At 39.8% G+C, this 18392-nt stretch overlaps 1 protein-coding gene across 2 annotated transcripts in view; it reads left to right on the forward strand.

Moving 5' to 3' along the window:
* Positions 1-18392, forward strand: part of jade2 (jade family PHD finger 2) — a 225473-nt gene that overhangs the window by 188588 nt on the left and 18493 nt on the right. The window contains exon 12 of one of the 2 annotated variants that reach the window (XM_005456139.4): positions 8921-9052. The exons of the other annotated variant lie outside the window; for it this stretch is intronic. Coding sequence (XP_005456196.2) covers positions 8921-9052 — 132 coding nt within the window. The remainder of the gene's footprint in view (positions 1-8920; positions 9053-18392) is intronic. 2 annotated transcript variants of the gene reach the window in all.

An 18392-nucleotide genomic window follows, 5' to 3' on the forward strand; every position in this document is an offset into this window, starting at 1 on the left:
GTCAATGTAACAAATTGTTGTACAGCACTATGCGGGTAATATTTTTTGCCTTTAGTGGACACACCTGCAAAAACAGCTCCCGTTATAATCTCCATTGTAGGTAGGACTTCTTGAAAAGTGCATACACATGCTCTCACACAGCATTATTATTATGCAGATAGTGCACTGCATTTATATTCTGGCTCAAACCCAACCGTGACAAGCTGACAGCGGTTAGTATTGGCCTCTCTGATCTGCTTTCAGCAAGTGTGTGTGTGTTTATGTGTGTAGGAGTGCGAGGAAGACAGAGAAAATAAGGACAGAGGAAGACGAGGATGGGAAGGGACAAGAAGGTAATGGGATGAAAGAAGTAGTGGAAGAAGAGAGGGAAGCTGAAGTAGCTACAATGAGAGAGAAATAGCAAAAGGACGGAACAAAAGGTGGCGAGAGGGAGGAAAAGACAGTAGGGGAGGGGAGGGGGTGAGAAAAAAACTTTCTCACATTGCACTAATGAGCTCAGGTAAGAAATGGGACACAGTGGCTACACACATACATACACGCTGCAGTTCAGTGCGCCTAGAAAGAGGGAAAATTAATCATACACTTCAAAAAGACAAATCCCCCGGTGCTGTTGTACCTTCTAAACAAGAAAGGGAAGGAGGTTTTCAGGGAGGGAGTAATACTGTAGAGATTGAGAAAAAGCAAACAGCAGAACGTAAAAAAAAAAGTTTAAAAAAGAAAGCCCAGATCTGACAAAAACATGTTTAAAAAAAAAAGGTCTCTTCTGCTGATGGTTGGATTTGTGGAGAGATTACAACCTGCAGGGAGGAAGTTTCCACACATTCAAGCAGAGCCTGCAGGCGTCCTTGAAAACCCACAGACTAGTTTTTTCTCCTATTGCATGCTGTAGAACATATAAAAGAACAAGATAAGATTAGGAAAGGGGGGGTGTTGGAAACGGTCGCTGGGAGATCAGAGGATAAGATGGTGCTTCTGTCAAAACAAAGAAAGAAATTATAATTTAGAAGCTGTGTGAAGAAGCGTTCCCTCTGGGAGCTCCCTCAAAGATCCCCCGGCGTTAATGGCCTCTGCAGTTTCAGCAACAGCCATAAAATAAATTGGAAAAAGGGGGGAGAGTGTCGAGCAGATGTACCTGCACTGTTTTACAGAAATGGGGGGGGGGAAAGTTTCACGCAGTCATACATAACTCCTACAACCTTCACTCCAGCGTCAAGTGGTTTTACAGAGTGAACAGCACTGGAAACCCACCGTCCTTGGAATTCACATGGATAAAGATTTAGACAAATTTCCTAAAAGTACCTTTAAGAGGAAAAAGTGGAAGACGAAGATGCATGCACTCACCAAGTGTACATTACTGTTTAATAGGGCATACAAAGACTAGCTATCAGGTCACATGCCTTTTCCCCAGCCTCCTTTGTCTTCATGGTCTGGATTTTTACCACAGTGCTGACTGGAAAAAAAATTAAAAATGGGCAGACTTTCCAGGACATTTCCAGGAATTTAATGATACCACTAACAGGTCATCTCTGTTTAAACAACAGACGTTTATAACACCAGCTGTCCTGTTAAAAGAGCGAATTATTTGAATGCGTGTTTCAGTTTCTGAGTTGCTTTAGAATCGGATTATAGATGTTTGCCAGGAATCCAAGTTCTATTTAAACATTTCTTTGCTTTCTGACAATACAAGTCGTAGTGCACCTTACAGGACACCGACAACTGCAGCGGTAAAGAGATACTGTGTAAATTTGCCCTGCTAACAGTGCAATCTCAATAAATTTACTTCCCTCTGTAGGTAAATTGGGCTTAAATAGATGATATTTGAGGCTCCAAGGTAAGCTTTTGATTTACTCTTTATTTCTATTGTGGAGCAGCGAATTCAAGAAAATCTGTTTTTACTCATCTGGAACATTTAATGCAAAACCTGATGTGGGAGACAGGAAGGATGCCAGCTTTGTTTTTGGTGCAGATACAGGCGAAGTAAGGAAGCACATAGTCGTAGATGCTATCTTCTCGAAAGTCTAGCACCGATAAGAACCGCGTATCACAGCAGACGTCTGAATGAAAAGAGCCTCTGTGCTTCCTTTGAGGAACAATAAAACGGCGAAAAGTGGAGGAGTGGAAACAGGATGGCGTAGAGAAGTGTAAAAAATTTCATAATTTAACAAAAAAAGCTAACCACTTTCCCACTTTTTTTCACAATTTTTCGTTGGTTGGTTCAGTTAGTATAAAATTTTAATTCTGCCATAAATACGACCTTTAATGACCTCCCCTGTTTCTTTAATGACAAGTTTTGATATATCAGAATATGTCAGTAAAGATGAGATTTGACAATCATTTGAATAGGTTCACTAACTTCTGATGTGCATCCAGTTACTTTTTCCTGGAATTAGGTGCGATTTATGATAGAAACCCCTCAGTTCATAAAAGAGAAACAAGAGTTACCTGTAGTAGGCATCCAAGTGGGAAAGAGTTAAGGCTCTAAAAGGTTTTCCACACCATTAACCTCCAATAACTTTAACAGTTTTCACTGTATATAACCTTTCAAATCGAATATTTCCAAGTATCCTCCTGTTTTTGAGGATGTCCAGCACACGCCTGCATGTAAGACCTTTTTTTTTGTATGTTTTTTGCTGCCTGTTTTTATAGCATCACCATCCCTTTGAAAATATTAATATTCCTAAATAAAAATGGAAAGATTTTTAGCCCACATAAACACACAGTACAAACAAATATTCTGCCTTTTTTCCTAACATTTGGTGTTGTGCTCTTACTGAACTAAGCTTTCACACTCTTCTCTCTGGACACACACAGAGGTCGTCTCAGTGTGAAATCGCTCTCTGGTCTCTCTCAGCTCCATTCATGCATGTCCTGCTCCTCCATGCTAAAGTAACCACGAGGACAGCCTGCTGCTGGCAATGACAACCACACACACACAAGTAACACACACGCCTTTAAAAAGATCTATTCTGTATGTTACAGAGCGTCTATGATATAATACTGTGTGTATTTTTTGTTATAAGATCAAATTGAGCGCTCTAGACTAACCCTGTTAGTTCCACAGCTGCATTGAATCATTCAGCCCATCATTTGGCCTGACCCCTTTGGTCCTTACTAAAATATCTCAGCAGCTTCTGGATGATAAAAGACTTTGTAGAGACGTCCCCTGAGCTTTCCTCTAGCTCCTCCATGAATTTGACATTTGTGGTTCTGAGTGAAATACCTGAACAACTATTGAACGGAGCGCAAAAGACATTCAATCCAGATGAAAAGTCTCACTCAGGGTAAAATGTAACAAACCTGACATCAATGACGTTTCATGTAGACCCAAAAATATTTAAAAAACACCTTATTAAGTTTAGTTTATGACCAAGTTCCTAATAAATGACTCCATGGTGTGTTTATGAGTATTGCTTATGAACTCATATAGGATTCTCATACAGATGGATGGGATAAATAGCATTATTATGATTAATAAATAAGTATTTCTTATCTTAACATAAAGCTCGGTGCACTGCCATGTTTGCCAACCAGCTTTAATGGTTGTCGTCTTCCTTTATTTTTTTTTTAAATCAGTTTTTTGTTTTGTTTTGCTTTGTTTTTTGCCGATTTTCACAGAAAATGTAGTTTTTTAATAAAAACGAGGAGGCTGGTTTTAAACCGGTTTTAACGAGGAATTAAAGTTGCTACACTTTGTTCCATTTCCTGCTGCGAACTGCACAACAAGGGTCATCTGGTGGTAAAAAATAAAAAAAACAACAGCTGCTGCTAATAAAAAGTCAGAAGAAGAAAAGAGAAATGCGCTCGCAAAAGAGCTGCTGCTCATTATGCGGCACATAAAAATAATTGAAAACGATAAATTGGGCTTTTCTGTGTTTTTAATTTTCACATTACAATTTTTTTTTGAAATCCAGTAAATAATTTGCTGTACTTTTTAGACAGTCCCTGTAGTTTTCAGATAATCTATTTCCACCATTTCACCCTACAGTGACTGCAGAGCTTTTTAAAACCTCACTATGATCTTGCAGCTGCCACCTGCTGTACTGGTGCATGCATGCGCACACAAGCATGTATATATAAACATGATGCACAGCAGCAGGAGAGTCAGTGAGCCGTGCAGTCAGGACTCTGTTTGTGTAAACAGCGAGAGCCTGTTACAACAAGACATTCCAACATTAAGGGCTCCCCCATGTTATACAGTGGGAGGGAGAGATGGAGATCATCGCTGTGCTGTATATGCGAGGCTCACTGAAGTAGGACTCCATGGGTCTGCTCCGTTTCCTGGCCTGCTGTGTGTGCAGACATGTGTGTGGAGTGTGCATGTGTTTGTCATTATCTGGTAAATGTAGAGCTCGGCAATCCTCTTTCTGTTCAGTTATGGCATCACAAATAATGGGCCTGAAATGATTAGCCAGTTAAGAAAACTAATCTGCCTCCATTTTGATAATCCATTAATCATTAGGGTTGGTTTTTGTACCCGGCAAAAACACTATCCATTATCTAACTCCAGCTCTGATTGTTGCACACAGAATATCTTGAGGGTTGGGGTGGACAACCAATAATAATATCTCCCTTTTGGGCAAATTTGCAACAGTTTTTTTTAGGGAATATTATGACTACCAATTAAAAGAGACATTGATAAACCGATAATTAGTTTCAGCCCTAATTCAATTACTCTCAGTATAAGAAAACATATTTTATTGTGATGTATTATTACACCATATTTTTTATGTAAAACCACCAGAAAACCAACAAGCACATACACAGTTTGTCACTTTTTACATTTTTAGTTATTTTTGAATGAGCCCCAGAACCCTTATTTATCTATTTATGGACCTTGGTGCAACTCCTGCATTCACCCACTGTCTGAAACGAGCCGTTTTAGATCCGTTTAAGACAGCCTTGTCCTTATTGGCCGTCCCTCACAAGCACAAGGTTTGAAAAACAAGTGGGTGGAGCTTCTGTGGTCACAGCCAGGGATGTGCAACCATATTGGGGAAATCCCTTCTCTATGTCATCATGCAGACCCAAGAGTAGAGGAAAACTACTGGACATTCTGGCCATGTTTAATATGAACATCCATCATAGTGACAGTATACAGTATCTAGGCAAGTAAAGAATAACATGTCAGGTGAATGTCAGACCAAGTGCCCCTCTGACCATTTTTAGGAAGCAGTTACCTTAAAACAGAATACTGACCCGTCAGTGTCTTATTTATTGAACACAGAGCTTCTCACTAAATAATACTTTAATGTTTTTGTTATTATGCACCCATGACATTGTGGTCTTCTTAATTCTCTGAGGTCTATCACCAGTGAAAATCCAGCCTTGACCCTAACTGTGGGCAATTAGCACAAAGCATTTTTGTTTTTTATTTCATTGTTCTTACAGGTTTGGGCAATAAAGGACCAAAGAAAAGAATCACCCTGTCTTACTTGCATTAAAAACTACTTCCTTTTTTTCATATGATCCATTTTGGCCCTTAAATTTAAGGTAGAGTTAACCACCCAAGACAACTAACAAGTGATTTTTACATATGTGTTAAATGTTTTAAACGTCCCAACTTTTTATTTGTCTCTAACATGGCTGGCACCGCATATGAAACACTGGATTGCATCGGCCACACGCGTAGGTTACACTGTAGGCTCGGCAAAGATTAGCTAAAGTCTAAATCAGACATTACACCTGAAAGGGTTAATAAATTGCACTTATAGTTTAGTAGGAATCGTGATATTGTGCTTCACTGAGGATCTTTTTTTCTATTTGTTTTGTGCATTGTCATTACAAAGAACTAGGCTTCGCTTCTTTCTCTAAGAAACATCTCTGTCTTCCACACTTTTCAACCAAGAATCAATTTTACCTGATGTTTGCGTGAGTAAATGCGACTGGGTTTGTTGCCTCTGCCTTCTGTGAGGATTTATGGCAGCTGACAGTTTGCAACAGCTGACTGAAACTACACTGGAAATGAGAATATTGAATATAAAACTTGATTTATCTTTTATTTAGCTCACTTTTTTATTTATCTTCCAGGGTTCATGTTTGACTGATATTTTTGTTAACGTTAAACGTACCCCATGCGGGACTTCACAGAACCCCTAGCAGTACCACCATTTGACAAGCACTGCATTAGACAGTATTACAGTATCTCGTATGATCTTTCACGGTGTGTACTTATCAGTGTTTCTTGTGTTTTCTGCCACGCTCCCTGCTGGAGGGAGTGAGCGAGGTCTCCTAGAGCGAGAGGACAGCTCCCAGCAGGGAGGCGCTCTGCAGGGCTCTGTTACATGCCATATAGTGTGTGTGTCAGCATGCTCGCAGGCCTTGAAGACTGATACACAACTGATGCATGTGCTTTTTGCACACATGAAATGTGTCTGAATGATGGGCTAGGCTGTTAGGGAGACTGAAGAACACACACTGCAGTTCTGAACAATCCTAAATAAAATGACAGTTGACGGAGAAAGTTACCCCCCTGCTGTCCACATCAACCCAGAGGCATTTTGCTTATCCATCAGCCATATCTTGACAATAAGAGAATACAAAACGGCTTTTTAACCTGAATCCACTCACGTAGATAACCCCATGACTAGTCTTTGTTTTAACTTTTAGGTTAACTGAGGTAACATCCATCAAGGCCACATGGGTCCACATGGACAGCTTTACCCTGAAACTTCAACTGGAATACTAAACAACCTTTACAACAAGCATTAACATGCGCCACAGGCAGCTGCGGTTTATCAGAGTAGAGCAGAAGTGAAAATGAGCTGCTGAAGATGAACTGTGGCTCCAAACCACTAAACCTCATTAGAAGGGGAGTCACATTTGGCCAAGCTGATAAAAAGGTGTAAACCTGTCACCAGGTCTCATAATAACGCTGTCAAATACAGCAATAAAAACATGTTACTATAGCTGCATGGCAGTAAAACTGATTAGCAGTAAAGGTTTCTTTTTCTTCACTAAGTGCATTTGGAAGTTTTTAGACAGAGGAGTAAAAACATTGGCTTCTGATAGAGAGATGAGAGAACGAGATGAACTTTTACTTGCTCATAATCAGTCTTCCGGCTGTTTTGTGCACTCACTAACCACCTAGGTACATCTGTTCAACTGCTCGTTAACACTAACATGTAATCAGCCATTCACACGGCAGCAACGCAGTGCCTTTACACATCTAAACATGGTCAAGAACCGCTGAAGTTGACACCGTGCATAAAAAAAGGAAAAAAAGGTAATTTAAATGACTTTAAACATGCCATGATTGTTGGAGCTGGTCTGAGTATTTCAGATGAGCAACAACTGCATATCAGTAACTGCTGATATGCTGGGATTTTTCCATACAGTCATCTCTAGGATTTACAAATCCTTAAAAAAAGATATCCAGCAAGCAGGAGTTCTGTGGGGTAAATAGTTTGAGGAGACTGCTTCGAACTGATAAGAAATTACTTTTTACCAAGGTATGCAGATGACCATCTCTGAACGCAAAGGTGTGGTCTTCTGCTGCTGTAGCCCATCGGCAGCAGAAGACCACACTGGGAGGCTACAGTTAACAAAGGCTCGTTAAAATTAGACAATAGAAGAAAATATTGCCAAGTCTGATGGCATTAAGATGGTAGAGTTAGAAGTTAGTTTAATTAGCATGAAATCATGGACCCATCCTGCCTTACGTGACACAGTTAACCATGGTTACACACGGTAACCGTGGTATAACAGGGTTATTTTCTTGCCACACTTTGGGCATCCTAGTACCAGCTTGTTTAAATTCCACAACCCACCTGAGTGTTGTGGTTGACCTCATGGCTGCTTTCGATCAAAACGTGCGCCATTCACAAAGTTCAGATCATCTAAAACTAGTTTCTTAAACATGACATTGAGTTCACTGTACTCAAATGGCCTCCACAGTTATCAGTCTAATAGAGCAACGTATGAATGCAGGGTAACGAGAGATTTGCATCGATGTGCAATGACAAATCTGCAGCAACTCTGTGATGGGATGTTGGAATGTTTCCAACAGAAATATTTAATTAAGGTAGTTCTGAAGGCAAAAGTTGGCCCAATGCATTAGTAACGAGATATACCTAATAAAGTGTCCAGTGAGTTTAGTTAGGGAGCTACTGTTTCTGAGGAAGGGCATGCTTGTCTAAACTATCAGTACATTAGTGGTCCCTGAATGGGTTGTAGGGAGTTTTCCGCTTGTTTTAGTTGTCCTGTCAGGATCAAACTTCTGTCATTCAGTCTCAAAAAACAGAATTCTTGGTGTTCAGGCGGCTGTTTTCTCTCGAAAAGCTCTGCTTTCTTAGCACCAAACAGCAGAAAGACGCTATCAGCAGCTACCTCAAACACAGTGGAGCTTTATGGAGCTTAAGAGCTACGTATTTCCCAGAAGAGTCAGCAGAGACCAAAAACAGCAAAAACAGAGAGAATATTTGAGTTATGTCTGACACTGAATGATAATATTGCTCTTTAAAGGCTACTTTTCTTAAACGGTGAGGGCAAAATGTACTTCTCAAGGGCCTGTTTCACACTCTACCAAACTTCTCCCAATATAACGTTTTCTGTTCTTTTTTTTTTCCTTCCTTCAGAAATTATTCGTCTCATAAACTACAAGGAGCTCCCTCTGTAAAACTAATTTTACTTGAGATTGAAATAATATTGGACTCATGGAGTATTTTTTAAATTATATAAAACAACGTAATACAGCTTTCTTTTTTTATTCTTATCTTATTGTTCAAATAAGGACAAACATGCTATTAATTATGGATCTTTTTGCACTATTTTCTCCAACTTGAATCTTCGCTTTCTTACTCAAACTGCACCTGAAAAGAAGACATTTCCCCAAGCTCAGTGACACTTTGTGGCTAAATCAAGCTTAAATTGAATAAATCAACTAAATCCCTAAAATGGGCCTGTCTTCTGTGTCTCCCTGCAGAGAAAACCCAGAAGGGAGAAAAGAGGAAGCAGAATGGAGTGAAGGATAAAGGGAAGGAGAGAAGGAAGAATAGTCCTGAGAAGAAAAAGGAGAGATGGAAGTCAGAGAACGGCTCCATGCTTAAAGAGCTAGGTACATTGTGTGTGCGTGGGTGGGTGGCTGCGTTTCCTGCAGTGTTTGCAGTTTTTCCAAACTACACGTCATTGGCTGAACCTGTGTGTGTGTGTGTGTGTGTGTGTGTTTGTGCATTTGTATAAGAAGGTGCCCACAGTTTTGTAGCCTTGATGCATGATATACAATCCCTTAGTGCAAAACACCAGACTTTACAAAAACTGAAAATCTAAGGATGTTACAGTTACACTTTGCCCTATAAACACACTATTAGATGATTTTGTCTTGAATAAATTATTTATCCGCTAATAATCAGTTTTTGTGCTGCCACTTTAGCATCCTCTCCACACTCTGTGTGTGTTATTTTGCCTTTTTTTTTTTCTTGCAAACTTCATGCCTCCATCACGCCTTTTCCGTGATAGCTGCTGATCAGCTGGCAGATCCGATGGCAAAATCTTTAATAGAAGCTGACAGCAGGTCTAATATGATCCATCAATCTCTGGGCAGCGTAACATCACTCACAGAGAGAGGGGGAGAGATTAAGAAGCACAGTGTGGTGTAGGGATACAAGACGACTGGTTTTTAAAATCATGTCAAGTCGACCAAGTAGAGTTTTAGTTATAGAAAAACTAGAAGGACTAGTTATGGTCAGACTGGGAAATGTGGAAACCTGTATATAGTCTTACATTGATTGTTTGCCGACCCTAACAAATCAGATATTTATCATTTATTTGAGATGCCAAGTTTTGGTTGTTGTTTTTTTTTTTTTACTGAAACTTTAGAATTTCAGGATGTCCCAAAGAACATTTGTCTTAATTTTTTAACTATTTAAACACTTGAAACATGTAAACGTTGCCACCTCACTGTAAAAGGCTTCTGGTTTTGAATCCACCAGCCAGTACAACCCAAACACAGCCCTTTCTTCGTGTGTGTAGATATGTAGGTTGATGTCCACTTAAATTTTTTGTCTCTTACAATGGGGGACTGTGTATAAATTAGTAATTACTAAGCAATTAATGCAAAATTGCTACAAATGTCAGGATAATTGGTGATTCTAAGCGATTCATGGGTGTAAATGTGATCGTGCATGATTGTCGGTGTCTCTGTCGGCCCTGTGACAAACTGGTGACCCTTCCAATGGTGTACCACACCTGTCACCAGATAGACTCCAGCTTCACCGTGAGCTTGATTTGGACAAACAGTTAAAAAAAAAAAATGAATGGATGGATGACAAAAGACAGAAAACAATTCACAGATAGAATAAAAAAAGGCTAATCATCGAGACTTAAAGTGGTGCTGTAAAAAGAAGGTTTAAAACGGGTGACGTCTACGGTGGGACTCTTTAACTCTTTGCGTCAGCTGTAAATTCAGGTTACGTACATTTTTCAAAGCCATTAAAGAGCAACTTGCATCACTTGGCAAAATGTAAAAAAACTAAATAAATTAAGTAGGAAAAAATAGACACAGAAATGATGGTGAAACTAAAAAGAGTGACAGCTTCAGAGTGACTGGAGGCCTTTCATCGTTGGGATAAAGATGGAAGATAACGGCTGGCTGCCGTGTCAGATGATCCATCCCTCATATGTGGCTGATTATTGCAGCCACCTATGATGCTCAGAAGATGGATATTATATGGAAATTGAGCAAGTGGCTTATACAGATTTTTTTTCTCCTAACATTGACAATTTATAGAGATTTTCCGAGCGCACAGCGAGTTGAAGCGAGTGAGAAGATAAAAGCTCAGTGACTCACTCGAGGACAGTTGAGAGACGTTTGATGGACACGCTGGCGGCTCTGGTGATTGAATCTGGAGCTTTTAAGTTGTCAACACAAGACAAGCCACCTGCCTGACTATTGAGGTGCAAATTAACATTTCAATGCGCTGACATGCATATAAAAGTCAAAAAAGATACTCTACTCTAAAACAGTTTGTCCATCACTAAGCAGCAAGAGAAGGTTTTATTTCTTCTGAGCGGGAGAGACAGGCTTAGCTTCGAGGAGGCTATGAGTCAATGAATAACTGTCGTGTGTGTGTGTGTGTGTATTTCTTAGGAAATAATCCAGGTTCGTGTTAGCCCCAGTAGAAATATGTTGATTGATGTGTTAAATCAGGGGTGCAGACACCAAAGCCTCTCTGTTCAGAAACATGGGAGCTTCAGATTTTAAGCTGAGTATTTACCCATCTGTTCACGTCCATCTATTATCATGGCTTGCTTTTAAAAGTTGGCACAAACGACTGCAGCATTTCTGCTGCGCTGCTAAAGTCACATTTCCTGACATTTTGAAAACATCATCAGTTTACTTTTCTCAATGCTGCTTCTTCATGGCACAGTAGCACTGTGACAGTTTGATGAGAACTGGTGCTGTCAGAGCACGCCGCCAGAATCAAACGCAGAGTTTCCTCCTGTTTCAGGTTTTGTCTTTCAAATTATCGCTTTTATCTCGGAACTGTTTTGCTCCAGAATTCCATAACTCTCAGAAGCCATTTGAAAAAGGTGACAACCATGCATGTTGAAATGGGTCTTAGCATGACAAAATCAAATAAGAGCAAAAACCTCTTGGCTTAAAGTATATATTTGGAATCCTTTGTGTCGATAGTGATTATTATTGAATGGACTGGGGGGGGTTTTGTCTTTAAATGTGCTATAAGCAAAGAAGACAAAATTTATTTTCTAAACTACATTGTATCCCAACACCTTTAACCACTCCTATGAGCAAATTACTTGTTTTTCACACATGCACTGCAGCTCTGAAGTTTTCTAGACCAGGGGTGCCCAATCCCAGTCCTCGAGAGCTACTGTCCTGCAGCTTTTAGATGCATCCCTACTCCAACACAGCTGAATCAAATAGTTGGATTACCAATTCGGCATGCCATCAAGTCTGGCAAAGGCCTGATAACGAGCCATTCATTTGATTCAGGTGTGCTGGAACAAGGACACATCTAAAAGCTGCAGGGCAGTAGCTCTCGAGGACTGGGATTGGGCACCCCTGTTCTAGACATTACCTGATGGAGATGCATGTCAGAAGATATACTTTAGACTTCAGAGGGAGACAAAGTTACAGATGGTTTGGAAAAGTGCAGAGGAGGGATAGTGAATATAGTAGATAAAGGATGCTGGACATGGAGACACCAGGCAGGAAGAAAAGAGGAAGACTCCAGAGAAGGTTCATGGATGTAGTGAAGGAGTGTGACAGAGAAGATGCTGAGGATAGGGTGAGATGGAGGTAGATGAACTTCTCACAGTGAGTGAGTGGATTACACGTCCTTCCTTCTGCACACTTTTCCCAGGCAGAAGCCTCACTTACATCCAGCTGTTTCCAGCAGTGAGAATACTTCTGATGTGTGCTACATTTGAGAAAAGGGGAACATCAGACAGCGACTTGATTCTGCCAAGATCGCCTGGAGTTCATGTGTGAAAATGGCTTAGTTTTATTATTTAAACTGCACCATATTGTCATTCTTTCCACTCACCAGTGCCCGGAAAGAGGATTTGCAGTTGTTGACAAATACACTTGTAAACACAAATGTCACTTTATAACTACCTTGAAGGGTGCTATAAACCATTCTGCAAATATTTATATAGTGCTTATAAATAGGAAGACTTGAGTAAAGTGTTTCCAGAGAAGCGAAAAGACCTCAATTTCAGGGGAAAAAAGATTACTGACACATCAATAAAGTCTTTTTTTTTTAATTGTGTAAGAAAAGAAAAAAAATTAACATGCAAAAAGTGAACACACGAGTTCTGACATCCTATATGTTTGCATGGGTGTATAGAAACAAAAACAAAGTCTTCTGTATCTTCAGGCTACCTCTAAAAACAAGCTGCTGTGCTCTAAATAGCTTCTATATGTAGGACATCAAGTAGGTGGTTTCTTGGCCTTATGTAACCCTTGTTTTTATGTACCCAGATCTAAAGATTTGTGAATATTGCTACATTCCATAAAAAGCTGTGGGCTGCGCAGACAGTCACTGTACCCGATTAATATCTGAGAGCCTAAATGAAAATGAGTTCTAATTAGACGACTAATTGTGCGCTCTAATTTGTCGTCCTTTCATCTGAGTTTTTATGTGCCCGAAAGCAACTCGCGTAGGGGACGGATAGGCACGGGTCTGCGTACGACGGCCAAGACACGCGAAACGCATTAAAAAAATACATAAACGGGAGATCTCAGCACGCTGGCAGCGCCACTAAAGCAACACGTAAATGCAGAGAGCTCGCTTCCTTCCTCTGATCTCAGAAAACGAACATGACAGAAAGTTGCTGAAAGCTATGAAAACCAGCCGACAAAGACTTCACGCTGTCATCAAAGGATGAAACCTGAAGCTGCTCTGTTGATAACAAAATGGGCTCTGGCTCTGAGGGATTAAAGCTTTTTTTTTGGGTAGGAATTATATACAGCTAAGCTTAACCTCACTCTACTGTTATAACGTTTCTGTATCATAAAATTCATACATACGTCCACAAAGATTCAGGTTCCACTGTGAGCCTCCTGTGTGTGACAGCTGCAGGCTTGACTTCTGAGAAGCGCGTTGCAGTAAAGAGTGTTTCGTGTCTTAGTATCAGTAGATTTAACTCAGAATCTTCAGAAAACTCAAAATAGGCCACCTTTCCTAACCTTCCCTCCAAAGTCAGTTTCACATTTCAGCAACACGGGTTTCTTTCAGTAGTTTTGCCAGCGTTCCTTTTGCAAATTCTAACTGATTCTCGATTCAGTAAACGGAAAAGGCGGGGCTGCTTTTGACAGCCCTCCTACGCTGAAGCCCCTCGGTATTGAACTAGTCACTTTGGTTTGAATTCAACCAAATTGGTTATGTTTAAAAAAGTTACTGACAAAACAGATTTTTTACTTTAAAGCCCGTAAAATTGGAGTAATGAAGAAAACTGCAACCTTAAATTTCACTTTACCGAACAGTATCGTGGATTTGCATGTTTCGTCGTGCCGTTTTTTACGACACTCTCACAACAGCAGAGAACTAATTCATATCCAAACAAATGCAGGCCTTTGGAAGGTGAATTGACTGATCCTAGTAATTACCACCCGATCAGAGTGAACACTGTGTGCTATTGCTGCAGTTTAGCTTTCTACTGCAGAATTATTTAATTATTAAAACCTTTACACACCCTAGAATTAAACCTGCTGTCTGAGTGCACTGCACCCTGTGCCCCTGCCAAGGGAGGTCATGTGATCGGTTCAGTTTGTGTCTGTTAGCGACATTACTGGCTTGGCCCAACTAAGAAGTCATTAACTTGTGAGGTTGATGCACAAACTTTTGTCTTGATGCGTGCTCAGAAATCCCGGGAAGTTTTTACTGTTATCTGGAGGTGGCGTTTTCAGTCGGAGAAACGTTTCATCACTCATCCAAGTAACTTCCTCAGACTCAGCTGAAAAATTCTGAATCGTTTGAGACTGAAGAAGTCGGCTACATATATACTCAGAGTGACGAAACGTTTCTACCGCAAAAACGTTACAGTCAGGATTCTTTACCAATGCAAGTTCGGGTTTTTATTTAGTTACGTTTGAGTTTACAAATTCTTTATAACTGTGATATGATTTTTCTTCACCCTCATAAAGATTTAGTTTTGTCCTTTAGGTTTTGTGCTTAATACCCCAGTGGAGCACAAAACCAAAGGTTTGGGAAGATATTATCTTCTGTTTTTGATTTTCATTAACTTCACCAGCTGTTAGATCCATGTGAAAAAATACAACTGAAGAGAATCTGTATGCTTTTATATGAACAAGCAAATATTTGATCCTCTTTGATCCATTGCCTACCGACTGCAAATGCTCTGCTGTGTTGACCAGTGAGCTGCCAGCTGTGTCTGTCTGCCATTTGGTGCTGAGCAGGTAGTGTACTGTGGGTTTTAAGAGCTTTTTCAAAGAAGAGAGGTACCTGCTGCAGCTGAAAACACCACTGTAAGAGCAACAAGAGTGAAATGAACCAATGCAGTCATCAGTCAGTAAAAGGCTCCATAAAGCTGAGGGGAGCAGAGCCACAGACCCTCTCCCGTTGTCTTCATATTGGTATTTGATTGATTGGTAGTATCGATTTCCACTGGTAGAGCTGTTTGCAAATTTTGAACTGCACTGTTGAAGGTTTATGGTGGACTGACTTCACCTTCCAGTAGGAAGTCTGTTGGTTTGAAGGTATATTTGGTCATTACTGATTTAAATCTGAGAAGCCTTTTGTGATTTTAAAATCACCAAAATGATTTTTACTATATTACGATTCATCTGCGTCATATCATATATAGCTTGTTTTTTGGGTTGTTTTACCGATCCCAAAGCCCAGTTTTAAAAATGGCATTGTCATTGAGGACTGTCATTGGCTCACTAAGGCTTAGGGGCGGAGTCCAGCCATCCAAGTCCATTACGAGGCTACATATATACTCAGAAAACTGGAGTTATAACAAGTAACCACTTTTTCTTTAGTGGAACCATTTCTCTCAGTCAGTTTCCCCACAGATACTTTAACCTCCTAGGACCTGCCGTCCACATATGTGGACATCACATTTTGGGTTATTTAGACCAAAATATTCAATTTTGCTCTACATGGGCCTGATATCCACTTACGAGGACATTATACTGCTACTGTTCTATCATAATTTTAAATGAATATCCTCATTTGTGGCTCTCATTTTTCTTAAAAACAAAAATAAGGTAAAAAAAAAAAAAATCTGGTAATTCTTTGTTTTTACATTCATTGGGCCCCAATATGCCCAAATATCAAAGAGAAATTAAAAATGCATGTTGTGGAAGAGTTCGGGTCTTAGGAGGTTAAAACAGCACAACCATCATTTTATATTAGAAATATAAAATTTGATCATTCTTGAGATTTATCAGCAATAAAAAAAGAATAACTAAGAATAACCATTAAAGCATTTTTAATTAAATGTTTTAAGTGTAAATTACATTGAGCTACTCCATACTTTTACAAGGCATACCACTGCTTAGAGGTATTTTACTCAGCAGTAATTTAATCACGAGAAAATACAGAGTCGTGTTGAGTCTTTGGTTATATTTGACTGATTATTAATTGTTTAATTAGTTTTTTTGACTTCAGGGATACAAATATAAAATATGACAAAACTACATACCTGTGGTTTGTGTAGTCCAAAGTAGGATGGTGCACGGCTTAGTTTTCACATCCTTTTTTTTGCTCAGCTGATTAATTTTCAGTTTTTCAGTCCAACTGGTGAGTGAAGACACATTTTTCCCTCACGAATGGGTGGTTGTCTGGTGGTTGCTTAATGCCTTGTATCTCTGTTCATTTACAAAAACTCAACCTGACCAACTAACCGCAGGTGGCCAAAATAAATATGTTGTTGATTAGTTACTGAATTCTTCCATTTTTTTCATGTGAAACGTGAGGTAAGCTTTCAACATATGGGGTAATTTTACTGTCATGAGCATCAGCTATTAATCTGATCACACTATTTTTAGGCATATGCAGTGTACAGACTACAGTGGGTCCAGCATGTCCATCATCATGTGCATTTGCACCTCACAGTCCAGTATCTAATCTGTCAGAGATGTTTTTCACCCACACACACAGTGACTATCAGCAGTGACGCAGGACTGTCTCTCATTTCCTTATTTAACCAGAGCTGAGCATCGCAGAGCCGGCAGTCGAAGTGAATGTGATCAATAAACAGGCAGATAATAACACGGGGCACAAGAGCAGTTTGACTGTGCTTACTTGCTTCCTTTTCTGAGATTATCGCCATCCTTTTTTGTTTATCTCTCCTTTTTCCCCACTCATCTGTTACAGTTATTTTTTATAGTGAATCTCCCCTCTCTCTTGCTCTCTCTCTCTCTGGCTCTGTTGTTATGAAACTCCCTCTTTCTGTGTTTATCTTCTCTCCTGCCTTTCTCGGTTTTTCCACCCGACTGCTGAGGGATAAGGATTGCAACTTGATGTTGAATACTTGCTGGGAAATCATAGCTCGAATTGTCTTTCCATGATAAACAAGTCCTCCTGTATATATGGTGTGCTTCTGTTGTTTGCAACTGTAACATTTGTCTGCATTTGTGTGTCTACGTGCGCCTTCTTCTGTCAACCCGCTCTATATATCATTCTCAGTGTGTCGTCTCTGTGTTTGTCTACGCGTGTCGTATGTGTTCATATCTCACTGTGTGTGTGTGTGTGTGTGTGTTTGTGTGTCCGGCCATCTGTTCTCTGTCGGGTCTGGTCCTGACTCTCAGGGCTTTGTCTTCCTCTCTCTCTGTTCTGGGATCAAGATGACAGACATGTATCATAACTCCTTCTCAGATGTGCTGTCCCCTATCCACACTGTTTATTAGTCAGGCCCAGAGGCTAGTGATGATTAGAAAAAGGAAAATTGCTTTGAGTTGTTTCTAATGTCCCCCACGGGCGCTGAGGAATTTCATCTTAAAAGGGAACCTAGTACGTTCATTCTCAGCTTCCTTTTTTAAAAAATCATGGACTCCATTAGAGTAGCTATGAAGTTCACAATCAACCGTATTTATCCTGTACTGTGCTCAGTTAATTCTCTATCTTGAGCCAGCTCTGTTCTCCCGCCCTGTAAGCGAACTTTCTTCTGATAGGCTGCCCCTCGTCAACAAAAGCTTCGAACGGCAGGTGGGATGGACTTCAGAGCTATGTCTCTGAATTGATCGCATTAAGGATGTCCACACTCGCTGACATCATACAGAGCCAAGAGTAGAAAAAAATTTCAGAATTCAAGCGCTAAGTAGTCTGAAGCCTCAGCGTTTAGCTCACGGGGAGGAGTCTTGCATGTATTGGCCTTATTATGTAAAACGTTTCACATGTTTAATGTACACAAATAGTAGAACCGAACTAATATATGATTTTTTAAGACCGATATCAACATTTGGTGATTGAAAAATCTGATACTGGGACAGTTTAAGTTTTTCTTTCAGACAATGAAAATAAAGATAAATAAATGTCCTTGTTATGTGTGGGAATTTATTTAGTTGCTTACTTGATTTTGCTCAGATTATCTCATTGTTTGTGGCCTTGAAAACCCTGTGATATCCACAGGGAAGTTTCACAGCGCCCTCTGGTGGACAAGTTGCAAAACATGCACGCTCACAAAATGATTGAAGGGTGTTTCTCCCATCTCTTTTTTACTTTTTTAAATGTCATTTTTTCAGATGTGATGAAGGTCGATGCCTGTAGATATCAAATACCAGTAATAAGACCAGATGAGAACATTGGTCTGCACTGCCTTAGTTACAGTGACTTTAAAAGAGCTTTAAAAGGCTTTTTGATTTAACAAAACCTTGAATAAAAATAAACTAAACCACATTGCTGAAAACATTAAAAAACATGCTCTCTGTTTATTAAATAACAGTTTATTAACTAGTGGATCATAAA

Source organism: Oreochromis niloticus, linkage group LG10, assembly GCF_001858045.2.
Source record: "Oreochromis niloticus isolate F11D_XX linkage group LG10, O_niloticus_UMD_NMBU, whole genome shotgun sequence".
NCBI lineage: Eukaryota > Metazoa > Chordata > Actinopteri > Cichliformes > Cichlidae > Oreochromis > Oreochromis niloticus.